The following is a 20,221-nucleotide window of genomic DNA, read 5'->3' on the forward strand; positions in this document are numbered from 1 at the left end:
TAAGTTCATACCATAATTTCACACTCCAAAATTGGTTTGAATGTGAGAGGATACTGCACAGTTTCACCTGGTTCGGCAAGTAAAATAGAAGGTCCATAAAACCATTCTCCCTGTATTGTAACTTGAAATCTCCACTCATTTTTTGTTTTATTATTCTAAAGCACAAAAAAGGGGCACAAAACATCAGAAGGATGACACTGATAAAGCTGTATTACATATTAACTGTTATATCTTAAGAACTGTAATTCGTTGTGGGTGTGTTGGTTGTAACACCAGCACTCTGGAAGCTGAGGCAGGAGTTTGACAGTTTCGTGCCAGCCTGAGCTGTACAGGAAGATCCTGTCTCATAAAAATCAAAGTCTGTTATGTAGTTCAGTGGTAGAACACTTACCTAGCATGCCCAAGGTCTTAGATTAATCCATAGCACCACCAAAACCAAAACATTATGATCTGAGCACTGTAGTTTTTAAGAATGACTATTAAAAAATGTGAACATAATGGACGAGATGCACCAATCTGGGGTATAACACATGTATATATGGATATGTCATAATGAACCGCCCAGCATAACTATCATATACTAACAAAAATGTTTTTTTTAAAAAAGGAAGGACAGGAAGTTAAAGCATGTCCTCTCTGGGGTGGATGGCAGTGGGAGGGGGGAAGGCATAAGAAAAGGATGAAGGAGGGTGAATATGGTGGATGTATTTTGTATTCATGTATAAAATAGAACATTGAAACTTGTTACTCTAAGAAGAGGAGAGGAGAAATGTGGGAGAAAGATAGAGGTGAACTCAATTAAGGTATATTGTAAGCACATATATAAATGCCACAATGTATCTCCCTGTAAAACTATAATATACTAGTAAAAAATAAATCATAAAAATATAAACAAAATGCACAAGGATGACTAGATATTATTTCAAAGTCATGCAGAAGCATTGCCTGATGGAACTATCCAAGGATTATTTAATCTATAAAAAATGTTCATTTGTTTCACTTACTACTGTTAAATGGCAAAATGTTCTTGAAAGACACAATTTATGTCTGATTAAGGGGCATAAAAGGTGCTCTAACTCATAGATTTTTCAGAAAACAACCATTACATATCAATCACAACACATCTTTATGGTTTCAATCTGACTGTGCTATGTCTTTAATAATTAAGCAAATAAAAATCAATTTATTACTCTGAAAATCCAAAGTTCCTTATAATCACATTACTATCTATTCTGTATTGTTACTTTGTCTAATAGGAGCCAAGCTCCAGCCAATCACTGTTCTGTAGGCCCATCTTAGTCAAATGTTAAGAACACATAAGAATTTGGAGCAGAGTGATCTGAGATTCTATAATTCTGCTTGGTGAATAGCTTTTTATTAAGAATATTTTTCTTTCTTTTATTTTATCATTTTTAAATTTACTCATGTGTGTATACATTGGGCCACACACCCTCCCCCTGCCCGCTTCTAGGCAAAACCTGTTCTGCCCTCTTGTTCTCTGATTTTGTTGAAGAGAAAACATACCAGATAATAAGAAAGACATAGCGTTTTTGATAGTTTGAGGTAAAAACAGCTATACATAGAGATTCCTAGCATTGCTTCCATGCATATTTGTATTACAAACCAAATTTGCTCATCTCTGCCAGACCTCTTCACTTCTTCCTGGTCACCTTCCCATAGTAGTCTCTGCCAATTTAAGATTACTATATTCACTTCTCTACAGTGAGCACATTAAATTTGACATTGATTAAGAACACTGTAGTTAATTTTTTAAGCAAGGATATCCAGTAGAAATGATTACTGAGCAATGATAACATTTACATTCAGGAAGAAACTATGAAATCAGTGAGGAGAAATAACTTGCAGGAGATATTGCAGTTAGAAATCTGTAGTAATTCAGGAGAGGTTTGGAGTAGTAGTAGGTGTGGAACCCCAAAATATGCTATTGTGATATTTATTTCTTTGGACTATTTCAAGATGGCTATTCTGAGAAACTGTAAACAGAATCTATCCTGAAAAGCTGACCTTTTATAAAATAAATTTACATTGACATTAGTAGAGAGTTGATGCAGGCAATGCTTCCCTATCTAATATTCCTCTTTCTGCCCAGAAAAGATCTTTCCACATGAAGAAGTGGGGGTCTAATGCCTGTCCTGGACAGATATTACCATAGATGGCTGTTATAGTATAAGACAACCCTTGCTCCTTGTGTACCTCCACCCTTCAACCTTTCATAGGCACCTACTCTTCTTCCCCTTCTCCCTCCCAGAACCTTAAGTTCAAATCCTTTTATTTATCTTCTATACCAGTGCCAACTATCTTGTTCCTCCTTTGAGTCTTATACTTTGTGTATGGCTCCCATGTTTCTACATGCTAATAAATTTACTATGTTTATTCCTTTTTTCATAGGTTAGAAATATCAAATCTTCAGGGAAAAAAGAGTAAACTCAAAACTTTCCTATATGTGTAAAAGACTCTAAAAATTAGGATTTTAAAAAATGTGACATTTTCAGTTCCAGCTTTCTATAGGAAATATCATGTGGGGGGATGAAAATGGCTCTCTCCCAGAAATCCTGGCTCCTATCACCAGTAGAAAGACTTACCTTCCAGTTCAGGTAACTGGGGCCCACAGGTAAATCTACATATGCATATCCTGGATTTTGTTCTATCCTTTATAAATTTGTAACAATGCTGTCATCAAGGTGGAGACAGACAGAATGGCTCTATCCCCAGTTTTAGCCAAAGCTGTAAATAAATTCATATATCATTTTCTCTGAATGTGGGTGAGTGTTTGGAACCAGAGCCAGTCCTTACAGCCAGGGGTTCAAGCACCACACAGAAATGAAGAAAAGTACCAAAAGAAAGCTTTTACTTACTATTGGAATATTCTGGGTAAGGGCTTCAAATGCTGGTGTCTCAAATGAAAATTTGGCCTCTGCTTCTTGTTCATTCACCACACCTTCAACGCAATAAACACGCACATCATACTTTGACGTCAACAAAATTTTACAAGGGTAGCGTCCAGGACTGAGTGGAGCAAATTGTAAAGGAACTAAAACAGATCCATCTGCAGGTGTTGAAATAATTTGAAATTTGTTCAGTCATATTAAAGGGAATAAATAAATGCCAAAATTCATTCTGGTAAGCAATATATAATATTATAATATCAAATTTATCATATAATTTAGAATAGACTAGGTTTAACTCAGGTAAAACACCATGCCTACATCTCTAGGGATTATCATACACAATTATTTATGAGTGGAAGAATTTTATCTTGCATAAGTTGAAGGAAAGCATGCGCCATAAAGTCATTGGGGGCCCTATGCTTTGAAAGATATCATTATTTTGCTACTGTATTATCAGGAATACCTCTGCACCTTGGCTAATGAGTCAGGAAAAGATGAATGGTTGGATGGTTGTGCAAGGGCTTTTCAATGTGAAGCCTAAAATTAACATGCATTACATTTAATTGACCAGACCCAGCTATATAGTACTACCTAACTGAAAAAGGTCTAATAAATGAAATAGGTATATGGATAATTTGACAACCTTTACCATCTACCACATTTCTATGACTTAGCAGTTTTTTGCCACATAGCAACTAATATAATTTTCAACTTGGCCAGTAGGTAGGAATGGTAGGTATGTACATTTCCCAATAATTACCAACTCTGAAAGTGGCAGCCGCGGACATTTTAATTATACACTTTCCAACTAATGAAGTGTTAATGGGCAAGAACCTTAAAGAATACAGGATTAGTCCATCTCTCTTCCAAATTCAAAAAGGAACCCATCATAACAGTGGAATTCATGAAAATGATGGTTTTAGTTTTGAATATTTATTGATAAAATTATGTTTGATATAAACATCCAAAATAATTTAATGGAATCATATAAAATGTATATAGGGCTATTATCATATATGATAAAGCAGAAGTCACTTCTGGATTAAGTATTTATTTGCAAATAGTCATATCCCCTTTGATGTAAATCATTTTGATCTTTAGAAATTAGGATTTTTACTGGTCATATTGTGCTACCATACCATCATTCTCTTTTAGAAACATTTTCTGAGCCCTTTCCAATTTTGCAATATAGTAGAGGTAATCCATGTACTGCCACTAGTACCTTCTTTTCTTTCTAGTCTCCCACCCCACTAGCTATGTTTCCCAACAACACCACTCAAACTATTTCTCTTAAGACATGGTCTCAGGATTCTGCTGTTGGACATAGAAGCCATGAAACTCAGGAAAGAGAGTTTCCTGTCTTGGGTCACATGTTTTCTAGCATCTTACTCTCAGCCTCCTTTGGTACTGGTTCTACATGCAGAAGAGGTACAGAGGCCCAATATACAGACCTATATGGAGCCTAATCCCACCCATGTTCCAATGTCATGAGACATCATAATTTACAATTCAAAGTGCCTTAATCTTGTTTATAGCATTCTCATAGGACTCTTCCCTAGGTCTGTCCTCCTGCTGAAAGATTATTAGAGTTGTTGAACAACTAAGAGGTGTCTATTAGGGGGAAGAAGTGCAGCAAGACTAAGTGTGTGGGCTGAGTTATCCACATGCTTGAACATGGGAACCATTATAGTTCCTATTAGAGTTGAAGGAAGGAAGAGATCCAGCTACCCTATGTCTTCACTTTGTAGTGCAAATTTAGAAGTTCAAGAAGTCTGAATTCAAACATGATCTTCCAGGCTCTCATAAAGTTCTATTTGTAAAGGTGGAATAATATAATATATACTATTTAAAAGTGTGTTATCTTTGTTTACAACTTTTAAAATTTAGACATGTGGAATGTGAGCTTCTATTTGTACTTTTGAACTGTATCTTGCAAATATCAGGGACAATTTGGACCCAACCATTTCATTTCTACCTTACTCAGATGTAATTTATGAGGTGCCTTTTCTTTTCTTTTTCATTTTATTTTCCTTTTTACAAATGAAAGATGGTTAGAGATGGAAATCAGTTTATTATTATTATTATTATTATTATTATTATTTTGGCAGTACTGGAGATTGAACTCAGGACCTTGTACTTGCTAGGCAGGCATTCTCCAACTAGGCCACTCTGCTAGCCTGGAAATTAGTATATTAGATATGAGCAAAAAACACTAATTGAGCATATACTAGATGAGCATTTTGCATATATTCCAATTTTATGCTCACATCCACCTTGAAAAGTTAAATATTACCTGTATTTTACAAACAAGTTACCTGACATTCAATGTGGTGAAGTAAATTATCACAGGTTACATAATTTGGGAAAGCTATAATGTAATATTTAAGGGTGAAAAGAAAGAGATGGGAAGAGAGAGGGAAAGGGAAAAAGGTAAAAAAGAAGAGGAAAGGAAGAAGGATGGACAATCAAAATAAAGAGTGAAGTAGAAATCCATAAAGAAAAAAATTTACAATGCAAAGAGAATAGAACGTACATAACCCCTTTTAGCTGACATAACCCTGAGACGGTCCTCAGGATAAGTTTGACCGTTTTCCAATCAGCTAATTCATTATAATAAAGTTCTTCCACTACCACCACTTTGCTTCTCAACTAAGTGGCTTTTATTGTGCAGTGAGGAGAGGGAATCTTTTGTGTTTATTTCAACATCTCAAGAACTACATTCTTATTGTAGTTCTTTTTTATTCTCATATTTTATTAGATTAATAAAGTTTCCTTTATTTCTTTTCTGCCTCCAGTGATTTAGAAATTATGCTTTCTATATAATTTTTAGTTGCCCTAAATTTTCAACATTCATAATTCGTACAAAACTATCTTAAAATAGTTTAAGCCTGGTCCCCCGAAATAGAATAACCTTAAATGCTTAGAGTGACAATAACTTCTTTCTTATAAAGTTGTCTAGCAACTGAATTTACTTTCTTTTTATTACACCTGAATTATTCATTCTTATTATTCCTATAGCCAATGCTCATGAGACTTATCCACATTTACTGATTATTTTATTAACTGCTTTCTTGAATCCTAAATTCTTCTTTCTGAATTCAATTTCTTTAATCTATAAAGAGATCTTTTATTTATTCTGATAGAAAATGACTGTGAGTTTAAAATTGTTTCAATTTCATTGTTAGATTGAAAATGTTTTTATTTCATCATTACTCTTGAATTATAGCTTACTAGGATAAAAAATTCTAGACAGTTAATTTGCATCAACGCTATAGGTATACGGTCTTTTACTTTCTAATGTTACTGTTATAATGCCTTCAATATAATTTTTGCTCCTTTGAAAAATATTTTCCTCTCGTTGCTTCTCAGAATTTCTTTTGACTTTGCCATTCTATTATTTCACTATCATTCTTGTACATGTGAATTTAGGTGTCACTTCTATTGTCTTCTGGCATTGTAAAAGAAATTTTCTACCTTCTCTTTTCTCCTGCAATAGGAGAGATTCATCTTTTCTAAGTGTTCATTTGTACAGATGTTCATTCTCTTTTCACTTTGCAGTGATCTCCTAGACCTAAATATGGAGGTATCTCAATGAAGAGCCCTTGTGCCCAATTCCTGCACTAAAAAGCATCTACTTATTAAATGTGCGATATTTTCTTGCAAGGAAACTTTACATTGTTGGAAATATCTATTTTCTTGTTAATTGATAAACTCTACTCCCACCAATAACATGCACCATACCTCACATGAATGGTTCCCACCTCTGTTACCATCACTACCACTTCTATCTGTAAGATTCTATACATCCTTGATAGGATGATGTTCCTTTACATTTTCTCCTGCAATTGCAGTTATTTTAAATCTAGGGAATTATTTTATCAGGAAGTATGCAAAATTGTAGTATTAACAGAGTTCCACAACAATATGCAAAACAGTAATGCCCACATCAAAAGTATTTCACATACATTCTTCATTAGAAAAATATTTTTGAACTCCTACTACACACCAGGAGGTATGCAATGGGGAGGCAAATTCCTGGTTTTCTAGTTGGTGCAAATAATAAGTTTCTGAGGAAAAAGATCATGCTTCCTTTTTATACTGAGCATATAGAAGCCATTACATGTGTTTTTCAATCTGGCCACATCAACTCAATAATTAGTGGTAATTCCTCATAGGATTCATATAAATGGATAGCTGTTATCTTTCCTTTCCATTGTTGTTTAATTTTTTAATTTCTGTATGTCTTCATGGATTATTTAATGGAAAATCAAGTGGAGACTAATCAAGGAGCCCTAGTTTGCCAACATTTTAACTAGAAAGTTACCTTTATTCACATATAATTTTTTAAGACGACAAAATTTCCCAAAGAACTGAAATAAGATTTCACTTTTTAATTAACCCCTCAATAGGAAAGGAAAACAAGGGATTGCTGACAGCAAAATAAGTGCATTTTGCGTTTTCATTCCTGAATACATAAATTTTCTCTAATTGTCTTGCATTTTAAAAATACACTTTGTTTTGAACACGGTTGGTTTTAATTTTTTTTCAGATTGATTTACTAACTGTGCAAATTAGTTTGAATGAGTTGCCAGCAAGTCAATAAACAGCATGTTCTCTAGGATTTAAAAAGGGGAAATGGTTTATAAAAATTTTGATTAAATGTCTCTCTAATTGTATTACTGCAGGGTGCATGCTCAACATTGAAGACCTAATAGAATAACAATCTTTTAAAAGTTTACAGGTTTTTAACTTGTGGACTCTATATTCATAGATATAAAATAATAAAAGTGAAAGTGAATCATTCATCGAACTGAAAATATACCAAACCTATAAGGATAAAGAATACATGCAGCCTTGGATATTAAATTATGTTGGCTTGGATATATTAAGTTATTTGACTTAAATATTTATTTTTTATTTATGTATTTATTACTCATTTTTGTTTTTTGGAGAGACTGGGGTTTGAACTCAGGGCTTCAGGCTTGAAAATCAGGCACTCTACCACGTGAGCCATACCTCCAGTCCACTTTGCTCTGGTTATTTTATGAGAATGGTGGTCTCAAGAAGCATTTGCCCAAGCTAACCTTGAATCAGGACCCTCAAGTAGCTAGGATTACAGATGATAGCTACTGGTGCCCAGCTAAAGTGTTGATTTTTAATGATATAGAACAGAATTGTGTCTCATTGTTGCATGCTGCAAAGTAGAAGGAAAGAACTTAGAGTGGGCAGAAAACCCAAATGTTGGTACAAGACATATATTGGCAACTGAACAACTTATAGACATTGATTGTAACAGGATATGTGTTGTGGTTCAGAGAATAATACTTCAAATATATGACATATATTTAGCATGCTAGCAATTTGATATAAAGAAATTTAAAAGCCTTAAAAGCAGTGTTGCTCATTTCACCCCAAGGACAACAAAAGGCTCTCTCTGGAATTTTCCTCATCTACATTATGAACAGACTGCAAAGGAAAGACAATTGTCTTTCATTCCTAATTCCCATTATTTATTTCAAACAATTGATAAACTCTACTTCCAGTACTAAGAAAAGAAATACTGTGGACTACAACACATAGACCTGGATGGACCTCTGTTACAAGGTAATGTGTGGTACTTATGCTCATTCAAATTCCCAAAGATAATCTTTTAGAAGTTAATCTCTGCCTCTGGGACCATTCATTCCTTATTCTTCTCCTCCCCAATAGAAAAATTTTATCTGCATTTGTGAATAATGTTAAATGAGTGGATAATCATATTCCAATGATTTTCCCCTTTTGAACATTAATAAATTTATATGCCTTCCATCCTATTTAATCTTTGTCAGTTTATTCAGTGAATCTTGAAAGGACAGAGGGAAAATTTCCCTTTGCCTCTCCTTGTCCAACCAGAGAAAGACACATCAACTATCGTTGGGATTTTCAAAAGAAGAAAGTGAGCAAGTCAGCAAATCAGGAAACTGGCACAGAGGAAAGTGGTTGATTTCTAAGACCCCAGTTCCATCATTTAAAAAAGATCTAAGATTTCAAATAAGGGAAAAGATTCCTGTTTAGGAGGCCTGAATGGATATTGGGAAGTGTGTGCCAGTATTAGGGAGGGAGCCTGATAGGAACAAACAAGGATTTTAAGAAATAAAGTAGAAATTTATTCCTGGATGCTGGGAAACACAGGACAAAGGGGGATGCATAACAAGGATGGAGCCATGAAAAGGCAGACACAAGGCTAACTTCTCTGAGGCAGGACAGATTAAGGAAATGGGGCCTTAGAAGCAGAAAATGGGAATTCAGAAATAAACTGTATATTAATGTATAGCCTGATTAAGAAGTGCACAAACACTATCTTCTATTTGTTAAGCTTCATGCTCCTTCACTGAGTAAAAACAAGCAGAAAAAAATGACCTTCCTTTCTTTGTCCTTGATTTAGATGAGTATTGTAGTAAGAATTGAGCATACATACCTTCAATAAAGCTACCCAGTGAACTCCCCTCCTTTGATCTGAAGGATGGTTATTAAAGTCACAGAAGCAAAAACAAACAAAACAAAAACAAAAACACATTCAGAGTAACTTACATGCCTATGGGCTAAATGTCTCTGAACTAAACTGATAAACATCAAAATACTATAGCAACAGGAATGACTGGGATGTAACAGGTGCCTAGATTAAAGAGGAAAACTTATCCAAAGTAATGTTAAACAGAAAATCCTGCCCAGCACTTCCCAGCATTTATACCCATGCTAACCCAGTTTATTTGCATCCTCCCTATACACCTGTGCCTTGCCTATGAGGTGTGTCTGTCCTTTCTGTTTTACTGTCCATTTCTTACTTTCCATCTCAAAAATTCTTCTTTCAGAGAACCTAAGGGCCAAGTTGAGGTCCCTCTGTTTTCATGTAAGGTATCTCCTTGAGACCCTTACTGACCCCTGGTGATAATATAGCATCAGATTGATACTCACTAGACCCTAAGTATGACAACATACTGGTGGTAAGTACAAGTAGCAATCCAAGTCCCTCTCTTGTGATGAAATTTGACTTGAGGTTTTGGATAGAGCATGTTAACAAGGTTGATATGGGGAAGAGAAAGAGATTGGATATTCTCTATATTCATTGCTACTGATAATTATAACTATTTAACTTCTTTAAAATATTATCAACAAGGCTACATTACTATATAGGATTGGAAACTGCAGTTGTCTGGAGAAGGTTCATTTGTATTAAAAATCCTGCAGACTATTTGAAATTGGTTGCCCAGAACATTGTAACTTGTAGAGAGATGGAATGTCTTAGGTCAAGATACAAACCTATCTTGGGCTACCTTATACCCTTTAATAGCCTTTTACTTTCAGTCTCTGTATATGACCTAACATCTTCATAACTATTAGGTAAAACTCTTGGAATATATTGCTAAGCTTAATAGCGTGCAGTGAGGTAGGATAAACAGGCATAGGGAGAAAAAGGGTAAACTGTATGATGGCTAGAGGCTGATGTAAACACACTGCAAGAAGACATCATGTGACTGCTCAAACAATGAAAACTAACACAACCTAAAACCAGCTGGGACCTATATGGCTGATTGAGACAACCACTAACTGTCCTTTGTTTCATTATAATGACATATCATTAGTCATTACAATGTGTCAGTGTAACTTACAATGTTAAGTTGTCTTATCAGGAACCACCTTAGAGGAACAGATCCCGTTTGTGTGTTGGAAAGAACTGTAAGTGGCTTATTCAGTAGGTGTACAAAGGGAGTGACATACTTTACCTTGAGCTACCCAGATGTTCAGGGTTTTCTGAGACATGTAAAAAGGGAATCCAGCCCATTGGTGATTCTGGGAAGGAATCCCATAAATAGCTCATTACTGACTTCAAACATTTATTTCCTGAGCACTGATTCTTACTCTGGCCAAGTAAAAAATGGGTCCTATACACAGAATTGGGCAGAACATGTTTTTTTTTTTTAAATCAAAGTTAACTGATCCAAGAATTCCTAGGAATAGTTTTGGCAAGGTCTCTGGCAGCTACATCCCTTTTAACTAGAGTTGCTGAGATAACAAACTTCCCAGCAACTTTGAATAATCAACAGATTTAAAATAGGCAGTAAATACAGAGATCCTTACACATTGACTCTATTACTGCAATTTAAGAATTATCTTAAAGATCTTTAATAAGAAAATTTTGAATTAGGCATGCAGAGCAAACAAAATATTAAATTAGGTATGCAGAACTAAAAATAAATTTACCAGAAAAAAGATATAAGATATTACCATCAGGTCAATTACATTAAAAGGGCAAGAGAGTCCACTGCCAAAAACAGGGATGTGGCTGTTCAGACTTAACTCCTAGATGTATTTGAGACTGAGAAAAGGGGGGAAAAGGTAAAAGACATAATTTTAAAAGTTACTATGGGAATTGCATTACTAGAAACAATTTGTTTCACAGCCTACATTAGACTGACAAGTGATATGTGTATGTCTTTGAATCCCATGTATGAAAATACAAAATGTACTTAATAAAATAAAATTGAAAATTGATTTTTTGAAAAATAAAAGGGAGCGACTTATACCAGAACCTTCAAGTATTAGATGAAAAGTTAATCAAGGAGGTGTAGAATATCACATAATGATTTTCAGTAACAAATCATGTGGGCAGAAATACAAGTGACTTAAAATTATGAAGGTAACTGACAAACATACACATCTAACACGTGTGGATGTAAAACATAGTTATTGCTCCAAAGGGAATAACATCTTATAGTGAGTCAAATATGAGTGTCAAATATTTGGTTACGCTGAATGACATGTTCCACTGTGGAAAAAGTTACATGAACTTTTACAGTTATGGAAAAAAAGAAACTCATAAATCAATGCCTTTACCAAATGATTGGTGGTGCTATCAAGGAGGTAGGTTACAGAACAGTAGGGAAATCTCCTCTGTACGTTTTATATGTTATAACATTCATAGCTTTCAGATTGGTGGAAACTAGCATCTGCTAAGTTTAATAATATATTCCAAAAGTTTTATGTAATATTCACAAAGACATTAGGTTAGATACAAAGATTGTAGTAAATGGCCATTAAGGGGAGTAAAGACAGCTCACAATAATCTTGGCTCTCGATCTGTAACACTCCATTTCTTCATAATCATGAATTGATAATCAGTCTGCAGGATCTTCAACACAGATGTGGCTTCTTCAAAGAACTTCAGTTCACAGGTCAAAATAGTCACTAACAATTGTTATACCATTCCAAATTGAAAACCAAAGGCTGAACCACTTTTTATTGAAACAATATTATTGAAGTCAAAATTGGGGAAATTCTCATATAGCTAGTCATATTTCTATATGTATGGCCATTTGGAGGGCATCTAACTGGTTAATTACCCAGAAAAGTAATACTTGAGTCACAAAATGGAATGAAAGAATGAACCACAGCAGAGTGGAAACCAATATCGAAAATACTATTGAAAAGCACCTAAAAAACTAGATAGCATTTGTTGCCCTCAATGCAGAGAAACTAAAGCAGATACCTTAAAAGCAACTGAGGCCAATAGGAAAAGGGGACCAGGAGCTAGAGAAAAGGTTAGATCAAAAAGAATTAACCTAGAAGGTAACACACACGCACAGGAAATCAATGTGAGTCAATGCCCTGTTACAGCTATCCTTATCTCAACCAGCAAAAACCCTTGTTCCTTCCTATTATTGCTTATACTCTCTCTACAACAAAATTAGAAATAAGGTCAAAATAGTTTCTGCTGGGTATTGAGGGGGTGGGGGGAGTGGGAGGGGGCGGAGTGGGTGGTAAGGGAGGGGGTGGGGGCAGGGGGGAGAAATGACCCAAGCCTTGTATGCACATATGAATAATAAAAGAAAAAAAAAAAGAAAAGCACATGACTCAAGGATGGCTGGGGATATCCTTCCATAACAAATTTCTCAAAAGTCAGGGACCTTCTATACTGTGTTCACTGCTTTATCCCTGGTGCCTAAACACGGCCTACACATAGAAAATCTCAACAAATACAAAGTGAATGGAACTTCCCATCATCTAGCACCTTTCATCAAATAAGCTGAAGATATATTTTCTAGATATTTAACCTTTCTGTGTTTTAATTTCCTTGTAGATGTAGATATTTTCAATCTATTCATCAGATTCATGGGAGTCTGCTTCATGAACTGCTGCTGGGGATGCCATCAGCAGGAGATGAAAACATAAGCAGATGGAATCCTACAGTATTTTCTCCAGTTTTAAACAAAAGCTTTACATATATTTAATTTATATACTGGATATTTTATAATAGTTGATCCTGTCTTCTAAAACATCAATTGCACATGGCCAGATACACACAAATTGAGGGTCTTTTAAGGACCTCTTAAATGTATAATTTAAGATTTCGATGTTTATGACTTCATATATAATTTCAAGTAATATGAATGGGTATAAACTGAATTACAAAAGATTGAGAAAACAAGAATTTCCAGTTGAGTTATAGAATGATGACCTCAGTAAACTAAGATAAAAGGTTAACTTGCAGAATAATTCATATTTTGACATATATTCCAAGATTATTAAAATCATCCTCATAATCTCATCATGTTGATTGCTATGAATAAATGGAGCTACTAATATGTTTTATATCATTGTATAAAAATAACCAAAAATTCGGTAAACTGCTTCTGAGAAAATGATACTGGCTATCAGAGATGTGGTTTCAAAAAAGAAAAGAGTTCCACTTCCATAATTATAACATGGAAGATCCCTATGGACTGACTCCCCAACAAAATTGAGAAAATTCTAAGAAGTAAAAATGGGAACATTTAATATATCTGAAAGTGGTTCTAAAAGAATATAGGAAATGTTCCATTGTTTATTTAAGGAAATCTACTAAAGCTTAGTCAAAAAGAGTAAGTCTGTGTTATTTCTACCAAGATGTGCCTCAGCATTCCTCTCCCAGATTAGCAAAACTGAAACTATTCCAAGTGGGACCAAGTCAAAACAAATGACATAATGTCATCAGTTAATATGGTGGATCGTATATTTCCCTGTCTCTTATTCTAGAAATCTGAACCTATTGCTTGAAGCTTTCTCCCTTTTGAGTCTATATCTGAAATCTCTTTGGCAGCTATAATTTTTTTTTATAATTTTCCTATAAAAGTTTCTTATCTGTGAGTCCTCCAAATAGAAGAATAAGGCAGTTTTTGTCACTTTGCTCTATAGTGTCCAGTGAATGCATAAATAAATAAATAACATGGATAGACAATTTTAGCAGTGCTTTAAAATAGCATCAGCTTTATCAGGGATTAAAAAGTTATCAGAATAATTTACACATCTAAAATTTGGATAGCACATTGGAAAGTTGCGGTTAATAAAGATAAAAGGATAACTTAAGATGAGGGGGCCCAAAACTTACTTCTGGTAAGCCAAATTTGTCCTCATAGTTGTTTCACTGCTTCAGGACTTTATTTTTATTTTTTTAATTTGAATATTTTTTAGAAATGGCATCTACCCCCCCCAGTTCACTATAGGGTCTGTCATCTCTATTGTCTTAGACAAGACCTAAATCTTAAATTCTTGTTACCTGGATGGACATGTGACATTTTCTTCCAGCATCTTGCATCTCCTAGGAAGGTAAAGTGAATGAATTTTCCTTTAATTTGCAATTTGTGACCACTCTTTCATACTTAGAAACATCTATCATAGTTAATAAAAATCCATTGCAGAGTAAAAAGAAAACAGAATATCTTCAGTACGACCAAATTTATTAAAAACATAATATGGAATCCATGACACTAGAATTATGGTACATTCTAGGAATATCCCTAGTGAAAAAATTACATTGCTATTATTATCTAGCAACTTGACAGCAACTAAGATAAAAAAGAAAGTTAATTAAGTAGCTAAAATATTTAGTCACATTCTCTGCATCTAATAATGTCAGCGTATCAATATTCATATTAAATCTTGCTTATAACTTCTTGATCATGGCAAGAGAATAAAGGGGCACCAGGAAACCAACATCAAATATACAAGACCTGGTTCCGATCAAATATAAATTACTGATAAATGATACATTGTTCTCTTCTGATATGATTTTACTGTTAACGGTGCTATATTTTCTAATCAAAATATTGCTAATTACCTGTCTTATTAGAAAGTTTAATCTCCTGCGATAGAATCAATTTATTAGCTTGATTATCTGGAATCTGAGGTATGTAGATTTTCTTTGGGAGATCAAAATGTTCTGGGAGGCTTAGCTCTGTTGTATATGAAATAGATTTAGGCTTCTTTAACTTTGACATATTAAACAGCATAAGACACTGCAAATAAATGGTAAAGTAGGAATGTAATTCTAATTTTTACCACCAAAACAGAAGATAGCATTATGTACTTAGACAACACACTTGGGGAAAATGCACCAAAGGAATGAATTTGTTTATTTCTTTAGAGGCATGGTAGAAGACAGCACTAACACATTCTAAAGAACCAATGGAGTCATCCTTTATTAAGAGATGGTCAATGTTTCCCATTCTAATGTTTTCAATGTTAACTAATTGCATTATGAGGGAACCATTCTACTAGTGAATATCACTGAAAATTTCTTTCCTCCTTGATTTGAAACCTATGCTCCTTTATATCTATTAGGCATTTTTGTTTGTTTTTTAAAATTCATTTTGTTTTGTTATATTTGTTTGTTTGTTTCTTAATTTTTGAGAGAGATTCTTGTTGTGTGGTCTAGGCTAGCCTCAACCTCTCAATCCTCTTGTCTTAGCCTACCAGGTGCTGGGATGACAGGTATATGCCACCACACAGGGTTCAGATATAGTTCTTTTTTTTAATATATGTTGTATAGTTTACAGATATAGTTCTTATTAGCAGTGGAAACTGAGCCCTCCTTTTTCACTGTTACTTTTGTAAATACATAAAAGCAACTAAGTTATACCCTCTGCAGATGTCCAAAACTTCTTGGTTTGATATTTTCAGTTCCTTTAAAAAAATGGGTTATAACATCTTGTTAACATGCATATACTCCTGTAGAAAATAGGACCTTCTGAAAATAGGACAGTCAAGATAAACCCAGCTTTCCCAGTATAAGTGAAACAGGATACAAGTGACATTTTAAATTCAGTTAAAAATGGTAGAATATATACCATTCATTTTATGTCAAGGAATAGACAAAATACATTAAAAATTTATATTTCTAGGAATTCACAATCTGACAGGAGAAAAAGGTAAGCATAAAAGCAAATACCATATAAAGCATAATTGATTAAATGCAATAATAAATACAAAATATATGCCAGGTTCTAGGAAGAAAGAAAAAGAGAAGTAGAAAGACAGAGACTATTTGCAAGTATATTCAAATATATGTATATAAATACATATATAATGGAAAGGAATATCATGCACAACCACCTCCTACAACCACTTTTTATTTAAATACATTCTTTTGAAAAGAGGTAATAAAGAAAAGCATAAATTGAAAAATGTTAAAAAGGGAGAAAGCACTGCGCTAGACTAAAAGTTGAAACTGAAATTTTTTATTGTTTACTGACAGGTAAACATAAGCCTTCCCAAATTTACTGCTCTGTAGAAGAAGTAAGTATTTTAGTTGAAGCTGAAGAGAACCATCAGCTTCTTGAAAAACATAGTAGGGATGGGTTAATCCACAGGACATCAGAGTCTCAGGCTTTAATACTTTTGACCTAATCAAAAATTTAAAATCAAGTCATTTTTAAAATAAATTGTTAGAAATCTGTGGTTAGGCTGCATGGATTCTAGCACCCATTCTTTTATTAAAAGAAATAATTTACATAATCCATATATGCATATATATTTATGTGTATACATGAAGGTAAACCTTGAGCAACAAGCAACAAGGATGGAACATTGTATAAAATATATGTAAGTTGGAGAGCAGAGCCTCACTCAGAGAATTTTAACAGAGGTCTGAAGTAATTGAGGGAGGCATCCCTCTGATATCAGGGGGAAAGTAACAAGGGAAGTTCTAAGGCCCTGGAGAGTATGCCTGGCCATGTATGAAGAACAGCAAGGGGGCCTGTGCTGAGTGGGTTCCAAGAGTAAATGGACTTCGGTGAAGAAGCTGAGATGAGGGGAGGAGGTGGGACTGACTAGGAGGGTCATGTACACCATCCTAAGTATACTGGCTTGTATTTGACCAGAGCTGGAAAGTTAGTAGAGGAGTCTGCACAGAGGAGCAACATGATTATGATTGCATTTTGATTAATCACTTGGGCTGCTCATTGAGGATAGATTGTAACTTATTTCAAGGTATAATAATAGAGTCTATAGTAATAGCAGTACTATTAGTGAAAATCATCATAACAATAATCACAATAGTATGTATAAACAGTTATTATATACCAAATAATGTTATATAATTATTATATTTTTCATAAATTACTAATATTACTATATTAAAAATACAATGAATGGAGGCTTGAGTACATTTCAGTAAACAGCCCATAGTCACAGAGCTAGACAGCATTAGAGTTTGGATTCTCAATCTTGCAATATGTTACCAGACACGATTCCCTCTGGATATATGGCAAAACATCTTGGGTAACTTATAGAACATGTCCCTATTCACTCCCTTCCAGATATTTGAGTTAAATTGTTCTGGAGTGGAGCCTGGTTACTGGTGTTATTTTTAAGATCTATAGAGCATTGTAATATGCAGCCAGAATCGATAGATTTCTTTGAATTAAAGAGTACACTGTACTGTGTAAAATCACACAGAAGAAAGCATGGTTTCAGATGCTATTATTTAATGAGGTTTTAAAAAACACTACTGATCTATATTTCTAGTGAAAAAGAGTATCATACTTTTCTGTGTAAAATATTATAATTAAGTAATGATATAGCTCTGTATATTTTTAAGAGTAATTGGAGACATCATGTGCTTTCTATTCCTACCTCAACCTTGGTTAGTCCCAGGAGGGCAATTGCCACTCGGATGCTACTGCTATCCAGAGTGCCTGTGATTGATCTTCGCTCATACTCAAGAGTGGACATTTGCTGTTGTGCTGCAAAAGCCAATGCCTTTTCCTTGGCTTCATTGGTCAGTGACAATTTAAGGTCTACATTTAGGACTTCATTGATTTTGCAGTTCAAATACAGAACTGGATCTTCTTTATACTCTAGGGAAAGCAAAAATATTCATGAATGCAATGAACACTTATGCCCTTAGCACTGTTATACGGTGTGGATTTGTAAGGTTTGAAATATGAAACTGCAGTTATTGTCTTAATTAAACAGGATAAAAATAAATTAATAACATATTTTTTTAGTTCTAATCCAGTGATTCAAGAGTGTGTCATTACGAATTAAAGATATTTTGTTGGCATTCTCCAAGATGAGTTGTAGTCAAGTGGTTCTTTCATAAAAACATCACTAATATATTTTTAAAAATTAGTGGCCTTTTTGTTCTAATCAGTATCAAGAAGGCAGGGGATACAGAAATAAACATAAAAAGATACCTATCAATGACTGGCAAGAAAGGTCATTTTCTATCATTAATAATCTTGTATCTAAATGTCTAATTCTTTCAGTGCTAATAACAAGAACAAGAGGGCAGGGTAGACTTCTAGGTTATATAATAACATGGATTTTTGAGAAATGGAGAGTTTTTCTGAGTAATATTTTGTATGCCAAATTCCAGTATTTATCTGAAGACTGAAGAAAAGCTTTAAAAGGGGATCACCATTGATGGTTTATATTGGTAAAATGGTGCTATATTTTATGGATACCAACATCATAGAGTTAAAAGAGGGACTTCTAAAATCTAATTAAATACCAGAGAACCTATGATGAAATGTTCATGACTATGCAAGTAATAGTCCTATCTTTAAATATTGTAAATTAAATAAAATGTATGTATATACCTTCTTCTGGAGAACTGCTGTAGTCAATTGGCAATGAAGGCTTTGTTGGAAGGAAATTAGAAGGCAAAGGGATCAGACCTTTTCCTTCTATGATATATATTAATTCTCCAATCTAAAATACAAGCACACAGTAGTAAAAATTTTTAAGAGCTCATAAAAGCATGATATATCTTTATGCCATAAGAAAAATCTTTATACTAGAAGCTTTCAAGCTTGCTTTCTATGCAACATGGCCTCCATGTAAGTGGAGAAAAGGCTGAAATATAGCCCTACCATAATGTAGCAGAAAGTACGCAACCAGAAACAAAAATTGATTAAAAAATACAAGCATTATCATATACATACATGCACACACACACACACACACACACAGAACATCTTTTTAAAAGTGGTACTGTTAGAGGAGACTAAGGGAAGAGGAAAGGAAGAATGAAAGAGAGTGAATAAAATAGAAATACATTATAACTATTTAGGAACAAGACACAAAGAAACACTCTGAAAACTGTTGAACAATACAGGGTAGGGGGGAAAGGGTAAGGAAGAGTAATAAAGGAGATTACATTGATCGAAGTACAATATATTTACAGGTAAAATAGCAAGGCAAAATCCCACTGATTATTTTGAGTTGTGGGCAATTGACAAGAAACAGATACAGGAAAAACTCTGCCCCCACCCCCACCCCATTTACCTAAAAGTAGGATATAAATTTACAAAACTTTCCTCCTTTCCTCTCTAACAGAAAGGACAAAAGCTGATCCAGAAGACAGTTTTAGAACCTTATCTGCCTGCAGATGACACTAGATTAACCTCCATAACAAATTTCCAATCATTTGACTTCCAACAATATGCTTCCCCAAGAAAGTCAAAGTGTTTTTCATTTGTCTTGTCACATCTGTAAACATTTACTAGTCTTTGTTGAAGTTGCTATATGAGAGGAGTTTCTAAGCCACCTCATTAAGATTTACTCATTCTATGTATATATGAAATATACTTGTTAAATTATTCTTTGCTTTTTCCTTGTTAATTTGTCCTTTTTACAAGAGTGTTTCCCAGTTAAGAACTATGAAGGGTAGAGAGAAAACTATTTTTCCTTCCTTCTCTCTATATATATTTTCCATAATAAAATATTTTAAAATTTCTAAATCTTAAGAAGTGGAATGATAGGATTTAGTGAGGGCTGCATGAGATAATACATATTAGAAATATAGCCCTCTGCCTGGAACTTACTCGGTACTTAAGAAATGCATTTAAATGGAGTGCATCTATTCTTTAAGAGCAGGGTTTCCCAAACCTTCATGTGCATTCAAATTACCTGAAGATATTGTGAAAATATAGATTTCAGTCAAAGAATTTAGAATGGATTTAAGACTTGAAAGGACCAATGGAAATGAAGGCTGGAAAATTTATATGCAATGG

At 34.1% G+C, this 20,221-nt stretch overlaps 1 protein-coding gene across 1 annotated transcript in view; it reads right to left on the reverse strand.

Moving 5' to 3' along the window:
• Cfap47 (cilia and flagella associated protein 47) overlaps positions 1-20,221 on the reverse strand; it is a 393,644-nt gene that overhangs the window by 154,445 nt on the left and 218,978 nt on the right. The window contains exons 43-48 of the mRNA XM_074062282.1: positions 18,806-18,917; positions 17,838-18,061; positions 15,043-15,220; positions 14,482-14,523; positions 2,877-3,067; positions 12-155 (exon numbers count right to left, since the gene is read on the reverse strand). Coding sequence (XP_073918383.1) covers positions 12-155; positions 2,877-3,067; positions 14,482-14,523; positions 15,043-15,220; positions 17,838-18,061; positions 18,806-18,917 — 891 coding nt within the window. The remainder of the gene's footprint in view (positions 1-11; positions 156-2,876; positions 3,068-14,481; positions 14,524-15,042; positions 15,221-17,837; positions 18,062-18,805; positions 18,918-20,221) is intronic.

The sequence above is a fragment of the Castor canadensis genome, chromosome X, assembly GCF_047511655.1.
Source record: "Castor canadensis chromosome X, mCasCan1.hap1v2, whole genome shotgun sequence".
In the NCBI taxonomy this organism is placed as follows: Eukaryota; Metazoa; Chordata; class Mammalia; order Rodentia; family Castoridae; genus Castor; species Castor canadensis.